Source organism: Pongo pygmaeus, chromosome 5 (genome assembly GCF_028885625.2).
Source record: "Pongo pygmaeus isolate AG05252 chromosome 5, NHGRI_mPonPyg2-v2.0_pri, whole genome shotgun sequence".
Lineage (NCBI taxonomy): Eukaryota > Metazoa > Chordata > Mammalia > Primates > Hominidae > Pongo > Pongo pygmaeus.
The window spans coordinates 22,323,391-22,341,685 of record NC_072378.2 but is presented as its reverse complement, the minus strand read 5'-3'; the positions used below and the strand labels follow the sequence as shown (position 1 = coordinate 22,341,685).

General features: G+C 37.2%; 1 protein-coding gene across 7 annotated transcripts; it reads left to right on the top strand.

Annotated features, from left to right (window-relative positions):
• The first annotated feature begins 968 nt into the window (after positions 1-968).
• Positions 969-16,893, top strand: PRL (prolactin). 7 transcript variants are annotated; one of them, XM_054491687.2, is made up of 6 exons: positions 969-1,142; positions 6,844-6,968; positions 9,361-9,536; positions 11,528-11,635; positions 13,819-13,998; positions 16,546-16,893. In XM_054491687.2, exons 2-6 carry the CDS (start codon positions 6,941-6,943, stop codon positions 16,735-16,737), a joined length of 684 nt encoding a protein of 227 aa, XP_054347662.1. In that variant the 5' UTR covers positions 969-1,142; positions 6,844-6,940; the 3' UTR covers positions 16,738-16,893. The 7 variants fall into 7 exon arrangements, with proteins under 7 accessions (XP_054347662.1, XP_054347661.1, XP_063521744.1 ...); XM_054491686.2 differs by having other exon boundaries at positions 975-1,156; positions 6,696-6,968; XM_063665674.1 differs by having other exon boundaries at positions 975-1,142; positions 9,358-9,536; positions 16,546-16,888.
• Positions 16,894-18,295: the final 1,402 nt, after the last annotated feature.

The window sequence follows — 18,295 nt, the reverse complement described above, 5'->3', positions numbered from 1 at the left end:
TAAACACAACTCTGAGATGTTAAGTGTTGACTGAGAAGCTGTTTGAGAGAAAAGATGAATCGTTAAGGATTTTCTTTAATAATTCAACATATCTTACTTGTAGACATATAGATTGAAATGTCTAGCAGGTAATTAGTAGCTCAGAAATCAACTTAGGGAGAGATAAACAGAGCTGGGATCATCTTCACGGTGTGACAAGTAAAGTCATGACATTGAATAAGACAGCCAAAGGGGGCAGTACAAGGTTGAATGCCAACAAAAATTAACATAGATATCTATTAACATAGATAAGAACTCAAAGAATTGTTTATATTCAGCCATTAAACAATCATGGTAACCAGTAAGAGAAAACAAAACAAACTATTTATATATTATTTTTGCCATATGTTCTATTGTAGATGTTCTAGGTGCTTGAAATACACACACCCATATCCTACTCTTGTATCTTGGTTAATTTCCCCTCACATTTGCTTAATATGTGCTTAATATTTTTGATCCTATTATTGATTGCAAAAAGACTATAGACAGTCTCATCTCCATTAGTGACTGCATATCAATACAATATCACAAAGTACTGTACTTTGCTTTAACATTTTTGCCTAGTACTAAATTTATTACTCCAGCAATTTAACTTGCTTGGTGTGATTTTTTGTACTTTAACTTTTTTAGACACTGCATTTTAATCTAGGTTTTTCAACAGCAGCACTACTGACATTTGGATGGCATAATATTTTGTTCTGAGGGCTGCTCTGTGTGTTGTAAGATGTTTAGCAACATATCTGGTCTCTGCTCACCAGATGCCAGCAGCACCCCCACTTCCAGTTATGACAGTCATAAACATCTTCACACATTGCCAAATGTCTCCTGGGAGGCAGAATCACCTCCTAACTGTTTGCCCTTTGAAAACCACTCATTTAGATTGATGGGGTTCAGAACACACTACCACAAAATATGGCATCTTGGCATTTCAGAAAACAGCAAAAACAGGAAGTTCACTCTGTAAGCTTCTCCCACCCTTCTCCCCTGAAGCAGGCCATAAAAGAATCCTCTGACGTTTCTATAAAGTAGGTCATAAGAACCTTCATTCCAGAAGTACCCTCAAAGACAGAGACACCAAGAAGAATCGGAACATACAGGCTTTGGTAAGTTCCCTACAGTTTATTAATGCTCAGTCATTTCAGATCATACTCCTTTTTGTACAATTGTATTTCTACTTGACTGTCCACTCTTTATCAACCTTAAGCATAAAAATACACATCTCTCTGTTTCTTTGGTTCTTCATTTCTGAAGGCTCTTTTTCATGTAAATTTATATTGAATATATCTGTAGGTTTTTCTTTTGTTACTCTGTCTTTTGTTATAGGACTGTCAGGCATGAACCTATCTATGGGCAAGAAACGGAATCTCTTCTCCCCTACAAGATATGTCACTTGTATATAAGCATTTAATTGGGATTTGCCATTTTTAGAGAAACTGAGTCATTTTTTTCTTTCAATAAGTAGATTTATCTCAATATACTTGATTTTATTCTGCCCCCTAATTGCATATTTTTGTTGCCTACATATCCTTTTTTTTCTATTTTCTGTTAAATGGAATGTCTTGTGTTTTGGGTGTGTGAGTGTGTGTGGGTATGTGTATTTTCTTTTTCTGACAACTTAAAAGGTTTACGATCTGTTTTCCATTTTTCTAAGGGTTATAGTCAGAACTTTGCATCATTTGTTCAAATCGTAACTGATAAAAAATCAGCTTGACTGTATCTATTGATTCTCAGATATAAACCATTTTTTAAAATGAACATGTTCATACTTCCTTCCACTTTTGATAACAAGTGTTATTTTTTAGTTTCTTTTTAATCTTATTTTCCATTTATTTTATTAGCATTAGTGAGATCCATGATTCTGTGATCTGCCTTTCCCATAAGACTTCTTCATCACCTTGAACTTTTACATTCCCATATATCATTTAAAAGCCTAGTATTATATATGCTTTAATTACTGTTGGACAATAGAGCATTCCATCAAAGAATTAATTCTTATTTATATGTCCATTTTCTTCCAGGTCAACCCCAATGGTAAAAAGCTTTCCTAAAAAAATCATCCCTTTGGTTATACTGACAAGACATGAATGAATAAATAAGAAAAAAAAACTAAGCAGATATGTCACAGCTAAGATATTTTAGACAAATTCTAACAGAAAAATGTATTGGAGGATAAAGGGTATGTAGGCTGGATTCGAAGGGTAGCATTTTCTCTGAAGAGCCTGCTCTACTTTTCAATCTGAATCTTTTCAATACAGGCAAAAAAATTGGCAGTGGAGGAAGTTAGGGGTAATAGTGTGTCCGCACATGCATGGCCCTAAGAGTTGTTACAATATCAAAATACTTCTCAGTACAGACTCACTTCCCTGACTTTCCAAGTGCCCTGATTCCTCTAGACTCCCCCAGTCCCTCAAATAGGTCAACCCCTACAGTCTCACCACTATGAAACAATAAAAAAATCAATGCCTATCATTTCAGGGGGCCTCAGGCACCCTGATCTATCACTATAGTTTCTGCTCTATTTGATGGTGCCTGTGCTGATTAGAATTTTAAATTATAAAATTTAAAATTATCCCTGGAAGTAAGCATGGCTGAGAGTCCCATTTCCTATTAGATAATAATAAGAGATGATTAACAGATAGGTAATAAATAAGTAGATAGATAGACCAACTGATCCCTAGCTAGAAGTAGGCATGCTTCAGCTCTACTTTCCAACAGATGAGAAATGTGTGTGCCTGTGCACATGCACAGAATGTTGAAGTGTGAGGAACCTTTCACAAGAAAAGTTGTCATCCACCTCACTTCTGATTAGCATACAGCTAACTATTTAATTCTTTTGCCTAAAGAAAACATAACTCTCAAAGAGTGGGATTTACATTTGTGAAGACTGGGCACATCATCCTTAAATCTGGCATTATTTTATATCAGGCATTAAAATGTGTACAAAGGCACACATGATTCAGAACAAGCATGGGACATATAATTCATAGAGACTTCATAGAACTAGACCACAGGATATGAATAGTATAGCAGTAATTAAAAGAAAAAAATAAGAATTACAGGGGAAATTTCCAAATGCTTCCACTATGGTTTTCTTATTTAAGGAGTAAATGCCCTCAAGGCACTGACAACAGATTAAGAACTTGCATTCTGGGGTCACTGAGGGAAACTGATGATCTCCAAAGCCCTAGCAAAAACAAACACTGAACATGAACACTTCCAAAAAAACAAAAGCATGTCTTATTATTGTTAAAAGAAAAAACTTTAGATAAATTAATTTTAGCAGAGTTTAAACGAGCAAAGAGACAATTAATGAATGAGGCAGCACCCTAAACGAGTAATGGTTTAGAGAGCTCCATTCTGCAAAGTGGGCAGGCAGTATTTACAGACAGAAAAATAAAATGACAAACAGAAATAGTGTCATTGATTACAGCTCCTCCTTTGCCTTATTTGGACATATCTGAGCAGTCTGTAGCCTGTAATTGGCTGAAAGCTCAGCTGCTAAGATTGGCCAAGACTCAGCTACTTGTTACAAGAATGTATTCTTAATTTAGGTTGCAGTTTGTTTACATACTAAGTTAGATTGCAGTTTACTGAAAATGGGGCAGCATTAGGCCAAATTCAATTCAACAATATGTATGAAGTTAATCTAAATAGTAGGATGTAATTAAGTCATTGCATTTTGCTTATTCTAGAAATAGTGCCATTCAAAAAAAACCACTATTGATCTTTTCTCCAATGTGCCCTTTACATTGTCTAATATTTTATATTGAAAACAGCATACGTCCTATTTAATTTTTTAGTCATTAGAAGATGACTATTCAGAATTTTTCAATTCATAGACAATACTCCTTTAATCATTTCATATTTCATTTTATTTAAGACAATTCACTACTAATATAAATTGAAATATCTTTGTGATACATTCATTCTGAGGATTTTTTTAACTCTTAATTTCTTTCACTCTTTAATATCCCTTAGCATGTCTTGCAATAGACACCTCCTAAGTTATGTGAAGAAATTTTTTTTTGTTTTTTTGAGATGGAGTCTCCCTCTGTCGCCCAGGCTGGAGTGCAGTGGCGTGATCTTGGCTCACTGCAACCTCCGCCTCCTGGGTTCAAGCGATTCTCCTGCCTCAGCCTCCTGAGTAGCTGGGACTACAGGCGCCCACCACCACGCCTAGCTAATTTTTGTATTTTTAGTAGATACAGGGTTTCACCATATTGATCAGACTGGTGTTGAACTCCTGATCTCTTTATCCGCCTGCCTTAGCCTCCCAAAGTGCTGGGATTACAGACGTGAGCCACTGCGCCCAGCCTGTGAAGGATTTTTAAATATACTTTGCTTCATATGTGACAGAAGAAAAAACAAAATTATTCCAAACTTAAAAACAGATAAACAAAAGAAAATACAAACTTTGTTCTAAATTAGGAATAAAAACCAACCTGATGTTACTTAATGTTAAAAATTAGAGTTCTTTAGAAAAGATGGCAAACTTGTTTATTAGTTTCAGGTAGTAAACACAGCATGGGAACTTTAGCATCATTTGAGCTATTTATTCAGCTACTTGACATAAATCAATCATCACCCCTCAGTTGCATCACAAGCTGTCAGACCAAAAATGGCAAACAAATGAAGTTTGGTAAAGTTTTAAAATATACAACCCTATTCTTACTGAACTTCTTTGTTGTTTTAAATTAAGGGCACAGTTTGATAAAGAGAAAGGCTGGCAAGAAAGCACATATAAAAATTAAGGTGAAAGAGGGTAACATGTATAGCAGTTAGAAGAGTTAGGACAACCATGATTTTTGCATAATATATGTCTTTGCATTATTTGTATATTTCAATATTCCATTCACAGGAAATGTGGGGCTGTGGAGCAGCAAGGAGACACACGATAAATTTTACAGAGAAACATGTACCTCTTTGCAGTCAAATAAATCGACTGACTGCCACTGAATAAACACAGCTTAGGTTTTCTTAGATTGCTGTTATCCTGGCTATCTACGAATGTTGCAACACCTTTAAATTTTAAGATTAAGTTGTCATTGTCAGTTCTTATAACAGACTCTCTTACTCTTAAGTTTATGGGCGAGGAGGAGAATATAGGATAATGTTAATTTCTCTGCCACACAGCTCTGCTTTCTTAATAATTCAGACTCTCGCCATCCAGGGAAAAAATGAATACCTAATGTGAGTATATGGAATCCTGACCCAGCTTTCAGATTGAGAGAGTCTATGAATCATCACATTTGATGTTTATGATTCAAAATGTAGGATTGTCTTAAACTAAGGCAATTAGGAAGATAGTTTTTCAGAGACGTTAGTCTTTGTTAAGATTTCTAGGTCCCCATAAGAGCACTTAGTCAGATAATTGCTAAAGCACATATGTGGCTCTAGGAACTATGGAAAAAGTAAATGCCATAGGAAGATTATTTTTTAAATTACCTCATTCATCAGTCTATTGTAAGAGACAGCAAATTTGAAACTAAAGGTCACAGCCTGCTTGAGATGCATGGACTTAAAAATTAGAGAAAGTCATCAATAAAACTTAGTTCTTATTCATTATAATCATTTCATTTAGGAAATTTCCAAAAGGTGAATGGAATTTTTAAGCCCATGAAAGATGAATTTTTGTCACCTTGGCCCCAGAGTGGCTCAGGGTCAGAGAAGGTAGAGAGATGAGGAGTTACTAACAGTTTACACACTCCTATCCTTGAAAAGAGTGCAAATTACTGGCTAGAATTTCAGTTTATTACATGGTATACCAGAATGATGTGTGTAAGTGTGTCTGTGTGTGTGTGTGTGTGCACGCACGTGTGTGTTTGCCCTGGAAAACTACTGTATCACTTCCCCAAAATAAACTCTTAAATCAGGGGTTATAGCTTGTTTGTCTTAGAAGTGGGTCCACAGGATGTTTACAAGAGAATTCATTTCCCAGCCTTCCTCACGTGACTCCTGATTTTCCATGAAGTAATAATTGTTTCTTCATTTAACTCAACTATAGAATTATTAGGCTGGTGCAAAAGTGACTGCAGTTTTTACCATTTAAAAGTGAAGCCCAAAACCGCAATTACTTTTGCACTGAACTGCTTCTTTCATATTCTTTACCTTTAGTCTCTCCAAGCTTCTGTTTCTTCATCTGTAAACTGGAGAGAATAATACCACTTAACACATATGTTAAAATCAAAAGAAATAAACAGATGAAGATGTACTTTCAAAGTACCATACAGATATGCTATTTTTAAAAAGACGAAACACAATGTATTTTTAAAAAGACAAAACAAAATGTGTATTTTAAAAAGACAAAACAAAATGTAAAAAGCAACAAAATCAGGGAAATTTAATGACAGTGTAACAGGGGACTGAAAATCCTGATTTCTCAATCCTTATTCTATATCTCTTGGTATTTAGTGTAAAAATTTTAAAATCTTTACCTATCAATCTTGAGGAAGAAACTTGATAACTGATAATACATGAGACTGTCACCTAAGTGAAATATAATCCTATATATTCAACAAACTATAGAGAAATAAGATAAATTTTAAAGTAAATGACTTCTGTAGTTTTATAGATCCTCCAAACCAAACTAGTCTCAGATCTCACCTTCATCATTTCTCTCATTTCCTTTTGGCCTAATTAATCAAAATCCTTCCTAGAATGTTCATTTCTGGCCAGTATGTCTTCCTGAATATGAATAAGAAATAAAATACCATTTGATGTTTGAAATTATGGGGGTAATCTCAATGACGGAAATAGATGACCAGGAAAAGGGAAACGAATGCCTGATTCATTATATTCATGAAGATGTCAAAGGTTTATAAAGCCAATATCTGGGAAAGAGAAAACCGTGAGACTTCCAGATCTTCTCTGGTGAAGTGTGTTTCCCGCAACGATCACCAACATGAACATCAAAGGATCGCCATGGAAAGGTATGTGTGACAACTCACTGGGTTGTTGGTTGTATCAACACTCCTGTGGGGGGATTAATGTGAAATTTTAACTAATAACAAGAGCTTGCAGGTTTACAAGGTTTAGAAGCACAATCTAATGATTCCTCTAGGAAGCAATTTTACAAGGGCACCATAGAACAGAACAATGGTTCTCAAATAGGGGAATCCTCTCGTCTCCCAGAGGCATTTGGCAATGTCGGGAGATGTTTTGGGTTGTCTTAACTGAGGTGGGGAAGTGAGGGAAAAGTGCTATTGGTATCTAATGGGTAGTGATCGGAGATGCTACTAAACATCCTTCAATGCACGGGACAGCCCCCAGAACAAGGAATTATTCAACTCAAAATGCCAATAATATCAAGATTGAGAAACTCTGGACTAGAATAAGACTCAAAGAGTCTGTGGGTCCAATTTGCCACAACTCTCAAAGGGACAAAGTAACATTTTCTGGTTATCAGGCCTCTAATGTGGATTGGCCAACTTGAATCAACCTGATGAAACTTTCAATTGTGAAGCCATAAAATAGACACTAACAACAGAATTGTCTTTTCTATTCTTTGTCAATTTGGTTCAAGCCAAATGACATTTCAAAAGGAAAAACAGGCTGCCTAGTAATAACTAATCACCTTTACTTTCTTGGTTGACATTTGCAAGGAAAATAAATTAGTAACAACCATAAAATGTGTTTCTAATGAAATGAAGAACAAAAACGTGTCTATTTTATCTCATCTTGGGCTTTAAAAATCCCTTCCATGCTAAATGTGCAGATAAATGTACTCAGAGTTACAGAATATCTATCCAGTTGTGAATTTCCTAGACCTGCTATTCCAATTTCTCTATCTACAAAGCACATTTTATTTACACATACAGATAAAATATACATTTGGTTTCATCATATGATTATAGTATGCATAAAATAAACTTTTTGGAAGCATCATGTTTTTGAAAAATTAAAAGTCTGTAATAGGAATCATCTCAAACAAAAATTTTATTTTACAACTAAAAGGTTTAGTCACTTCCTACACTAAGCAATTTTTTAGGTATTTTTAAGTGTTTAGGTTTAGGTACTTTTTCACAAACTAAACTTTAGCATTTGCCTAGTTTTATCTTGCATATCTTAATAAATGCATTTCCGATTGCATTTATTAAAGGTTTTGAAGGACTTAAATTTTGTGATAAACACAGTTTTATATTGGGCATTCTTTTGGGGTAATGCCACTGAAGTTAACAAGTGATTTTAATTTGGTAGCTATATATCATTTCTTTCCTTTTGAAAGTATAAATTATTGATATGTTACAGGACTATAACTGTCCATTTGCTGGGATAGCAAATTGATGACAAAGCTTTGAAAACCTTCAACAATGATCAGAGTGTTTTGTAATTAGAGCAGGAAAAGTGGATAAAATCAAGCTTTCTGGGGCCTTTGTTGTGAAGCAATCAATCAAAGGCAAAGAACTTGTTATTCTTTAAAAGTGATGGCAACAACCTATGTAAACACTGAGCCATCACCGCTACTCATGCGGCCCCCATTACACAGATGCAGACTGAGAGCCCACAGGTGTACGCAATGTGACAAGACGATGTGCAAAGACCACAGTATTGGCATCATGCCTCTCTCACCCACTAATAATACGACTTGGGGAAAATCACTTAACCTCCCTAAGCCATCTGTTTCATCAATATAATTTGATGATAATTACAAAGGCACAGTGTATCTCACAAGGTTATTATGAAGCTCAAATATAGAAAAAAAAATTTAATGCTTTTGGCAAAGTGTCAAACACATGCATGGGACTATTATGAGTTAGCAAATCTAAGCTACAGCATCATTTTTATGTTAGAATTCTTTTCATACTCAGTATTAGCAATCAAACAATCATGTGTTTATTCTTATCAGGCAGGATGATAAATCGAAAGGAGCAACTGTGCTGTTTTTGTTATATCAGTGTCTAAAATGTAAATTATCAGACACACCTAGTTAAAAAAAAAAATTACAAAGTGCTGGACAGCCTGACGGCTGAAAATCTGCAAAAACTCCCAAGACATTAAACTATCTTAAGAGAATGATCCAAACACCCTAGCTCAGAATTAATTTAAGCTCCAAATGTTTGCAAAGTACAGAAGCACTTCTGAGAGCCGTACAAAAATGCAGGAAGTAACCCACTTCTCAAACTATATATCTGCGCAAACATCATTATATATCTACATTTACACAGTGGAAGGCGTTTGTTCTTCCCCCATCCCAGCCATTGCAGTAGCAAATCAGGCAGCTGAGGGCAGTGGGGAGCAATAAGGCTTTCCTCGGCAGGATTACTTTTGAAAACCTCCGTGGAATAGATCATCTCAGAGTGGCTCGCGTTCTTATTTAAGCAGGGTCCCTCCTGCTGCTGCTGGTGTCAAACCTGCTCCTGTGCCAGAGCGTGGCCCCCTTGCCCATCTGTCCCGGCGGGGCTGCCAGATGCCAGGTGACCCTTCGAGACCTGTTTGACCGCGCAGTCGTCCTGTCCCACTACATCCATAACCTCTCCTCAGAAATGTTCAGCGAATTTGTAAGTACCACGCTTCTGGCTTCCTCCCTGAAGGAGCCTTCACATGAACTATTGGGCTCTGCTACATGTTAACCTAGAAAACCTCCCGAGCCAAATTTCAAATGACACACTTTAACATGTGAAAGAAGACACCAGCTCATAAGATGTGGAACAAGAAGAAAGGGACAGTGCCATGAAATCTCAAAGATTCTCAAAGAATGTAATGATTTTTAAATTTTTGCTTTAATTCACTTTTTTTTAAAAAATAAAAAAATTTAAACACCTGACCTAAAGCATGCTTAGGTGGGGCTGCGGAGAAGGAAGAGTGTTGATTTCTTGTTCTTGAATGTAGAGGTCAGACTCCACAGGCATTCTTCACTTAGCACGGAATAGATACCCAATAATGAAGAACCGCACTGCAGCGAATTGGGTGGATTGAATAGAATTAAACTGAGCTGAATCCATGGTGGGGAAAATAAACAAACAATAACTTTTCAAAAACCCCAAGATGCTAGAAATAATTTTTCTGAGATTTTCAGTATATGGCTTTATAATTACAATAAAGAGCTAGTTTAGAATTGGAAACCAGTGCTTTTTTCTTTCTTTTCCTCCCTTCTTTCCTTCCTTCCTTCCATTCCCTTCCTTCCTCCCTTCCCTTCCTTCCTTCCTTGCTTCCTTCCTTCCTTTCCTCCCTCCATCCCTTGTTCCCTCCATCCTTCCTTCTTTCCTTCCTCCCTTCCTTCCTTCCTTGCTTCCCCTCCCTCCCTTGTTCCTTCCTTCCTTCCTTCCTTCCTTGCTTCCCTCCTTCCTTCCTTCTTCCCTTCCCTTCCCTTCCCCTTCCTTCCTTCCTTCCTTGCTTCCCCTCCCTCCCTCCCTTGTTCCCTCCCTTCCTTCTTTCCTTCCTTCCTTTCTTCCTCTTTTCCTTCCTTCCCTCCTTCCTTCCTTCTTCCCTTCCCTTCCCTTCCCCTTCCTTCCTTCCTTGCTTCCCCTCCCTCCCTCCCTTGTTCCCTCCCTTCCTTCTTTCCTTCCTTCCTTTCTTCCTCTTTTCCTTCCTTCCCTCCTTCCTTCCTTCCTCCCTTTTTCTTTTTCAGAAATATGCACTCTATTTCTGAATAACCTATTTTGGAAATCATAGGTTAACTCTTCTAGGTCAATCAAGGAGCAGACAATAGATTAGGGCTTTAATAAATCAAGAGCCTCCATAGAGAATAAACATACATTTATAAAATTATTTTTACTCTCTGATTTCGCTTTCATCCTCCATTTTTGATTGGCCATCTTTTGTCTTCCAAATCTTCCTAGTAATTCCTTTAGACTTTTATAAGTTTTGCCAAAGACTAGTCTTTCCTGTCAATGAGTCAGCTCATTTTTTATTCTGTTCTTATCCTCAGTCCATTGTTTATATTTCCTAAAATTGTGTGCCCTGTGTTTCTGACTTATTTTGTCATAATTTAAAAAAGTTGTATTCCGTGTCTATCATGAACTTGGTAAGGTATAGGTGTGTGGACTCAGAGAAACTTTTTAGAGAAAAGTTATAATTTTATAATGCCTATTAACAGAAGTGTATCAGTTTGGGCCCACAGTAAACAAGAGATTAAATGAATACATGTAAATACATTTGCACTATGGCATTTGGCTCAAATGCTGAAGAAAGATGATTCTCAATACAACATTTAATGTTGCATATTTTTGCTATTTTTAGCATTTGCTTTCCAAATAGCAACTTGTGTGATTTGTGTGAATGGTAAAAGTAAACAACAAGGGAATTGCAAAGAAGGAAAAAGATTGAGATTTATGAAAACTAGATGAAAAAATGAGTTTACAGAGATAATGCGGTGGGGGGGGGGAGGTAGGCAAAAGGGTTACTTTCTTAATTCTTTAGTTTTCATTTTTATGTAGCTCTAATTTTTAAAAATTACACATCTGCCAAAGGTATTAGTATTCTGGTAATGGATTCATTTATTCAATGCCCAAACAACCCCAACTAATTGAATTTGTCTCATCATTTCCAGGATAAACGGTATACCCATGGCCGGGGGTTCATCACCAAGGCCATCAACAGCTGCCACACTTCTTCCCTTGCCACCCCCGAAGACAAGGAGCAAGCCCAACAGATCAATGTGAGTCCTTCATCCAGGCTTTGCACCAAAACAAGCAAGGCAATATATGGGTATTATCATGGTGATAGGTGCTGTAATAGCTAGTGGTAATTGTACATGCAGAGAAAAATATAGGAAGAATAAGCAGTCAAAAAATTACATTATATAGTTGATGAAATATGAGTCAAATCAAATGCTAAGTAAAGATGGTAGCAGCAATCTAAATAGCAGATCCATACATTGTCCTTGCAGATAACATTATTTTAACCAATGCCTTGTCGCTAGGATTGTATATACAGTATATGAAAGTTTGAACTGAATTGGACTTCTGTGGGTAAATATACATTTATGCATATGTAAGAAAAACAAATGCAGTTTTATTTATTACATATTACTTGTGACTCCTACATCAACAGCATGTTACATTACTGACCCCTGCACTATTGGAGCCATCTCTTCTGGACTTTCAAGACTACTCTGGTTCTATTTCTGCTACTCTGACACCTACTTTTTCATTCTTCACTGACTCTTCTGCCCTCTCTTACTTCTTAGTTAAAAGTCACCACTCCCCTCACAAAAAATACAGATCCTGTAAAACATAATATTTTGCTTTTCACAGCTACAATTGCCACTGTTCTGATGACTACGAAGTCTGTATATCAAGCCCCAATCATGTATCTCAGTTTCAGTCGTCTACTGCTATGATCTATGATCTCTCGCTTTTGGTTGCCTACCATAACCACAGCCTTAACGTGATTTAAAACAAACGTCTTTATATACATGCCACCTACAAATTCAATGTATTCTCCATTTACAAGTTTAGGAATGGCACCAATATTTCTGTCTGCTATGTTCATTAATAATAATTATGGTAATAAGAGGAGGAGAAAGAGAAAGGGGAGAAGGAGGAGGAAGAGGAAATATTTATTGAGATCTACAGGTTATCACTAATCAGAAATCCCAAATACTGAAGAATCCTAAGTTTTTTGAGCACCTACATGATGCTAAAAAAAATGCTCATTGGAGTATTGCAGATTTCAGATTTTTTAATTAGGAATGCTCAACTTGTACTACATTGTCAGATACTTTATGGGCATTACTATATTTAATCCTCATAAAAATCCTATAACACAAGGTACTGTCATTACACTCACTGAGATAAGGAAACTGAGGCCCAGAAAGGTTATGGAATTTATACCAGTCACATGGCAAGTAAGCAGTGAGCCTGGGCTTCATTCTATTCAGAACCCTTACTCTTAGTCATTGTGTTGCAATGCTCCCAGAAAAACTATACTGACACTCACTTTATGGCCTGTACCTCTTTACAGCTCCTTTCTTTCATATCCTCTTACATGTTTCCATGGCAATGTCCATTTATTTCTTCTTTATTCTTCATTTTGTTACCACTAGACTAGTTCACGGACATCTACAAAGTAAGCATTTTAAATCAGAGATAATCAGCTACTTGGCGTCTCCTACACGATCGTGGTAGTAAGCAAAAAGTAGGCAGCCAGAACTCCATTGTGAGTTCCATGGTTATTCAAGATAACATTGGTTCCATTTTATTCACCTGCACAAGCCAAGAGAACAGACTGCTCTGCCAGCAGCATGGGGCAGGGAGTTGTATAGATCAAGGAAAGCATGTTGATGAATTCCATGTCATCTTCATTGTCTCTTCGTTCTAGGATCCCAAAATAAAACTACAAATCAAAAATGAATAGTTCGATGAACAATTTGATTCATTAGTATGAATGAACGCTTGGATGACAGTGATTTGGGCCCCTTGGCATGGACCCCAGTGGAATCTATTTCTCATGAGTCAGATACTCTGGGCACCTACTGAGTTCCAGCAAAACTTTAGTTTCTCCCCAGGGACAAGCAAATCAATCATATACGAAAGATCTTACTAAGTGGACAGATGGTAGAATTTCAGAGGAAAAACAAAATTCTTCATTTCATCAATTAGAACTCTCATTAGAAAAAGTGGTTACTGAAATAAGCCAGATTTTCTTTAATTTTAGCAAAGTTTAGGCCAATAGTTTAAATTTGACTTTTCTACAACTTCCATCACCTAAAGAAAAATGTACCTACACATAGGAATAAAAAAAGATATTTTAGTACAGCCTCTCTAAGCAAAAATCACATGTAACTAACCCCATTGTATTTTACCTATTTCAATGCAATTGTTCTATATGGTTTCATAGCAAAAAGACTTTCTGAGCCTGATAGTCAGCATATTGCGATCCTGGAATGAGCCTCTGTATCATCTAGTCACGGAAGTACGTGGTATGCAAGAAGCCCCAGAGGCTATCCTATCCAAAGCCGTAGAGATTGAGGAGCAAACCAAACGGCTTCTAGAGGGCATGGAGCTGATAGTCAGCCAGGTGAGCAGCCTCCTGGTGCTTCTTTCTTTTTCTCATTAATATAAGCGGTGACCTCTGTGATGAGAAATATTTCCCTTTGAAAGAAGGAAATTTAGGCATTCCATATTTTAGACCGCTATTAAATAAAGCAAGAGCCTAGTCATTCATAGTCATAAATTCTAATGTAAATGAATCTTAGAAGGCTATTTGACAGATGTCATTTTCCCTACACTATATGCAAAACTACAAAAGACTTGCCCCTTCCTGAGGACAAGAAGTTGAGTGTTTTCAAGGGACAGAAAACTAGAGAATAGAATCTGCAAGATACATGTTTTCTGCAGAGTATCCCAGGACACCCACTATTGAAAATTCTTTCTCTTTTCTCCCCTCGCCAGAGGATGAGAGTGGGAAGGGAGAAAGAAGAAAACCAAAATCAGATTGGGTGGGCCATCAGCCACTCACCCCGATCTGCTGCACAGACTTGTCAGGGAGGAGCAGATATTAACATGACAAGACGATGACATCAGTGCACACAGGTTGCATTGATTTCAGGAGGTCCCACAAGCACTAGATTGCAGGGAGTCACAAAAGAAGGAGATATACCTTTTCTGGAATGTCTTCATTTTGTAATTTATAGAAAGTTGTCTCATTCTAAATGTTGTTTTTTCTTGGGACTCCAAAATCAAAACTCATGTCATTGTACTTAATCTCTCCCAAATAATCAGTCATATTTAGATTGTGTTAGTATTTGCAATAGATATCTCCATTCAGATGGGATAATTTCAACATTAGTGAGATAATACCTAAACAGCTTCTGAGGTTTTCAGGGATAATGTACCATCTAAAGAAAAATATATGATTATAGGAATAATAACAGGAACAATTTTTGTATTTCTCTTTTTGTGTACCAAGTACATATTATCATGTATCATTTTTGTTATTTTCATGCGAGAAAAATATGTCCAAAACAAACACAAAGCACATTTTAACCTTGGAATGTATAAAATAAATACTTTGATTTTCCAGTTATTTTCTTCATTACTGTAAACCTAATTTCTGAGGTCACTAATTTGTTCTATAGTACTTCATTTTCTGTTCTTTTTTCTCTACCACTTATTTATTTAGCCTTGTTCATATCATTATCCCTTACACAGTAAATTTTGTCTTAGGGCTCAAATAACAAAAACTAAAACTAAAAACATAAAGCCAGTCAATGAATACACACACACACACACACACACACACGCACACACACACACACACACTTTAAATTCCAATAGGGAATCCCAGATTTGAAAAACATTCTCACTCCATAGGAAAAGGTCTACATCCAGATAGATCAGTGTCTACATCCAGATATATACCTAATAGCTCTCCAAACTAGCAGATATATACCTAATAGCTCTCCAAACTAGCAGACATCCCTAAAGTTGTTAAAATGGTTACTTGGTCTCTAAGACCTCTGGACTTTCCTGGTTTGCAAAGGCTTATAGAGTGTGAAGAAACATAGCATGCCCTCTGTTGTGCTGCTCAGCCTCCTTTTGTTATCACAGCCATGCCCCCAACCCTACCACACAGCCCTCACCACTGAAGGGTTGCTGCCAGCCACCCCCCGACCTTTTTGTTTTAGACAAGGTCTCACTGTGTCACCCATGCTGGAGTGCAGTGGCATGATCTCGGCTCACTGCAATCTCTGCCTCCCGGGTTCAAGCGATGCTCATGCCCCAGCCTCCCAAGTAGCTGGGACAACAGGTGTGCACCACTAGGCACGGCTAATTTTTGCATGTTTTTGTAGAGATGGGATTTCACCATGTTGGCCAGGCTGGTCTTGAACTCCTGACCTCAAGTGATCCACCTGCCTCTGTCTCCCGAAGTGTGTGAACCAGTGTAAGCCACCACACCCGGCCTGTACCCTTTTCTTGTAGGTGCTTTTCCCAGCACCTCCCAGCCCAGGGACCTCAAAAGAAAGCAATTGTTTCTCCTAGAAATTTGAGGAAATGAAAATCTCCTGAGTATGTAAGCAGCTTTTCTTAGTCATGGTCATCACTAAATTATCTGTACCCCAAAGCATCAAGTACAAGTACAATCTTCATCTTTTTTAAAGTTTTTGGAACACACACTATATAGGGAATAGAGTGAGTTCAGAGCAGAAAGAAAATAAATGATGTCAGAAAGAATAAAGCACAAAGGATACATCAGGGACAAGACTAGGGAAATGAAATAGTTCCTCTAGTGAGAGCACCGAAGCTAGCTACTCCATTGTCTCTTCGTCAAATCTATGTCAATATTTACATAGTACCTTTCCGGTTCTTCATCTCTCTACTCTTGCAAAAACATACTTCATCTGTGATCACGTAGATGTCAGAAAACCTAAACATGTATTCTGCTTCTAGTTTTTAGATTAATAGGTTTCTGATACACTGGCCCACATATACAAAAATCATTGCCTTTGTCTAAAACTTCACATTCATATCTCATTCTCAATTCTTAATTCAACAGTTAGAAAGAACAAGGACATACAAATACTAATAATATGAAGAATAAGTCACTCTTTTTTTGTGTGATTAGGTTCATCCTGAAACCAAAGAAAATGAGATCTACCCTGTCTGGTCGGGACTTCCATCCCTGCAGATGGATGATGAAGAGTCTCGCCTTTCTGCTTATTATAACCTGCTCCACTGCCTACGCAGGGATTCACATAAAATCGACAATTATCTCAAGCTCCTGAAGTGCCGAATCATCCACAACAACAACTGCTAAGCCCACATCCATTTCATCTATTTCTGAGAAGGTCCTTAATGATCCATTCCATTGCAAGCTTCTTTTAGTTTTATCTCTTTTGAATCCATGCTTGGGTGTAACAGGTCTCCTCTTAAAAAATAAAAACTGACTCCTTAGAGACATCAAGATCTAAAATGCCAATTTGTCAAAGTTTCTTCTCTTCATTTAATAGAAAATCAAAAGAAAATCTATCACTCCCATTAAGAAATTCTTATCAGAATGTGTCACAAACAACAGAAGCTAGCCTTGCACATAAGACAATTAACAGCTTACTTTAAAATCACAGTAGATTATTGTGAGTCAAGTTATTACAATCAAAGAGTTAGATTATTAATCATGCTAGTCATTCTACAAAGAAGATTGAATTCTCTGGATTCTTTATGAAAGCAGGCATGTTCTGTCAGTTAACGTTCAGTATTATGACAGACAATATAAGTACTGTGCAACTGCAAAGCCTCCAAATAGTATGGAGTTTACTGAGCAGTCTAAAAATTGTTAGGATATAAACATGACATGGATTTCTCTTTTTCTAATAGCTGTGTTCAATCATTCTCTACTAAATTCCCATCTCTTTCGCATTATCTTACACACATTTCATGTTCTAGTAATTCTGAGTCTAACAAGTCTGGTCCAGTCAGGTTTCAACTCCATATTTAAATTATTTAATGCTTTTCTCTCCCTCTGTGTTAGCTCAAAGGACCTAACAGAGAAAGCAGATGTGGTCAATTCCTGCAACTTTTCTTCCCCCTCTCTCTTCTGGATCTCCATTCCTCTGGCTGTGTTGGAATGGGATAGAGGACTAGGAGAGATGAAAAAGTTCAAACATCACTGACTTAGGTAGTACTATTGTACCCTTCCCCTTGTTGACAGGGACCAACTTTGGATTTTCTCTGAGTAGTGGGTGTCTTTCTAGTGGAGTTGATTTGTAATTTCCAAGATACCAACTAGTGAGGACACCACACAGTTTAGTTTCTTTCCCAGGGGAAATGCTCTGGCTTGATTCTCCTATTCGCCCCATAGCTCTGCCATCCGTAGCATTCTCCACGGCCTCTGCTATTGTTCCCCTCATCCTTCAGGAACTCTGTTGAAGAAAACTGGTATGAGGTCAGCTATGTGTCATCTGCCCCACAAGAAACTCATGTATTATAACCTCTCCAAGCAATGAAGTAGCAATAGCACTAGGTCATGGCCGACCCCTTCCCGGGGTCTCTACCAATTCCCTTCTCCCATTGACATAGACACAGAGTAGATCAGAAGTTGGATTCATTAGCAGACATTCACCTCAGGAATGAGATGCTAGTGTTTCCTTCTTTTAAACCTAGGGAGTAATTATCTCTATCAGCAATTATCTTGGAGAGTCAACCTCACAAACATTCTCTACTATATCACTGAATTATAACACCCTCCTCAAATACTTAATCTTCTATTTATTGAGTATGGAGAGAGGTGACTGGATGAGGGTCCCTAAATTTGTTCAGTGGCCTCTAAAGAACCTAAAATGAGGGCTAACCTCATTGCAAGCTCCCCTTAGAAGGTG

What these genes read in the sequence shown, in the direction of transcription:
- PRL (XM_063665674.1), top strand. Translation starts at nt 6,941, where the DNA reads ATGAACATCAAAGGATCGCCATGGAAAG. An exon ending in CAAAGGATCGCCATGGAAAG is followed by an intron (nt 6,969 to 9,357) that starts GTATGTGTGACA and finishes TTCTTATTTAAG; the next exon opens with CAGGGTCCCTCCTGCTGCTG. An exon ending in CAGAAATGTTCAGCGAATTT is followed by an intron (nt 9,537 to 11,527) that starts GTAAGTACCACG and finishes CATCATTTCCAG; the next exon opens with GATAAACGGTATACCCATGG.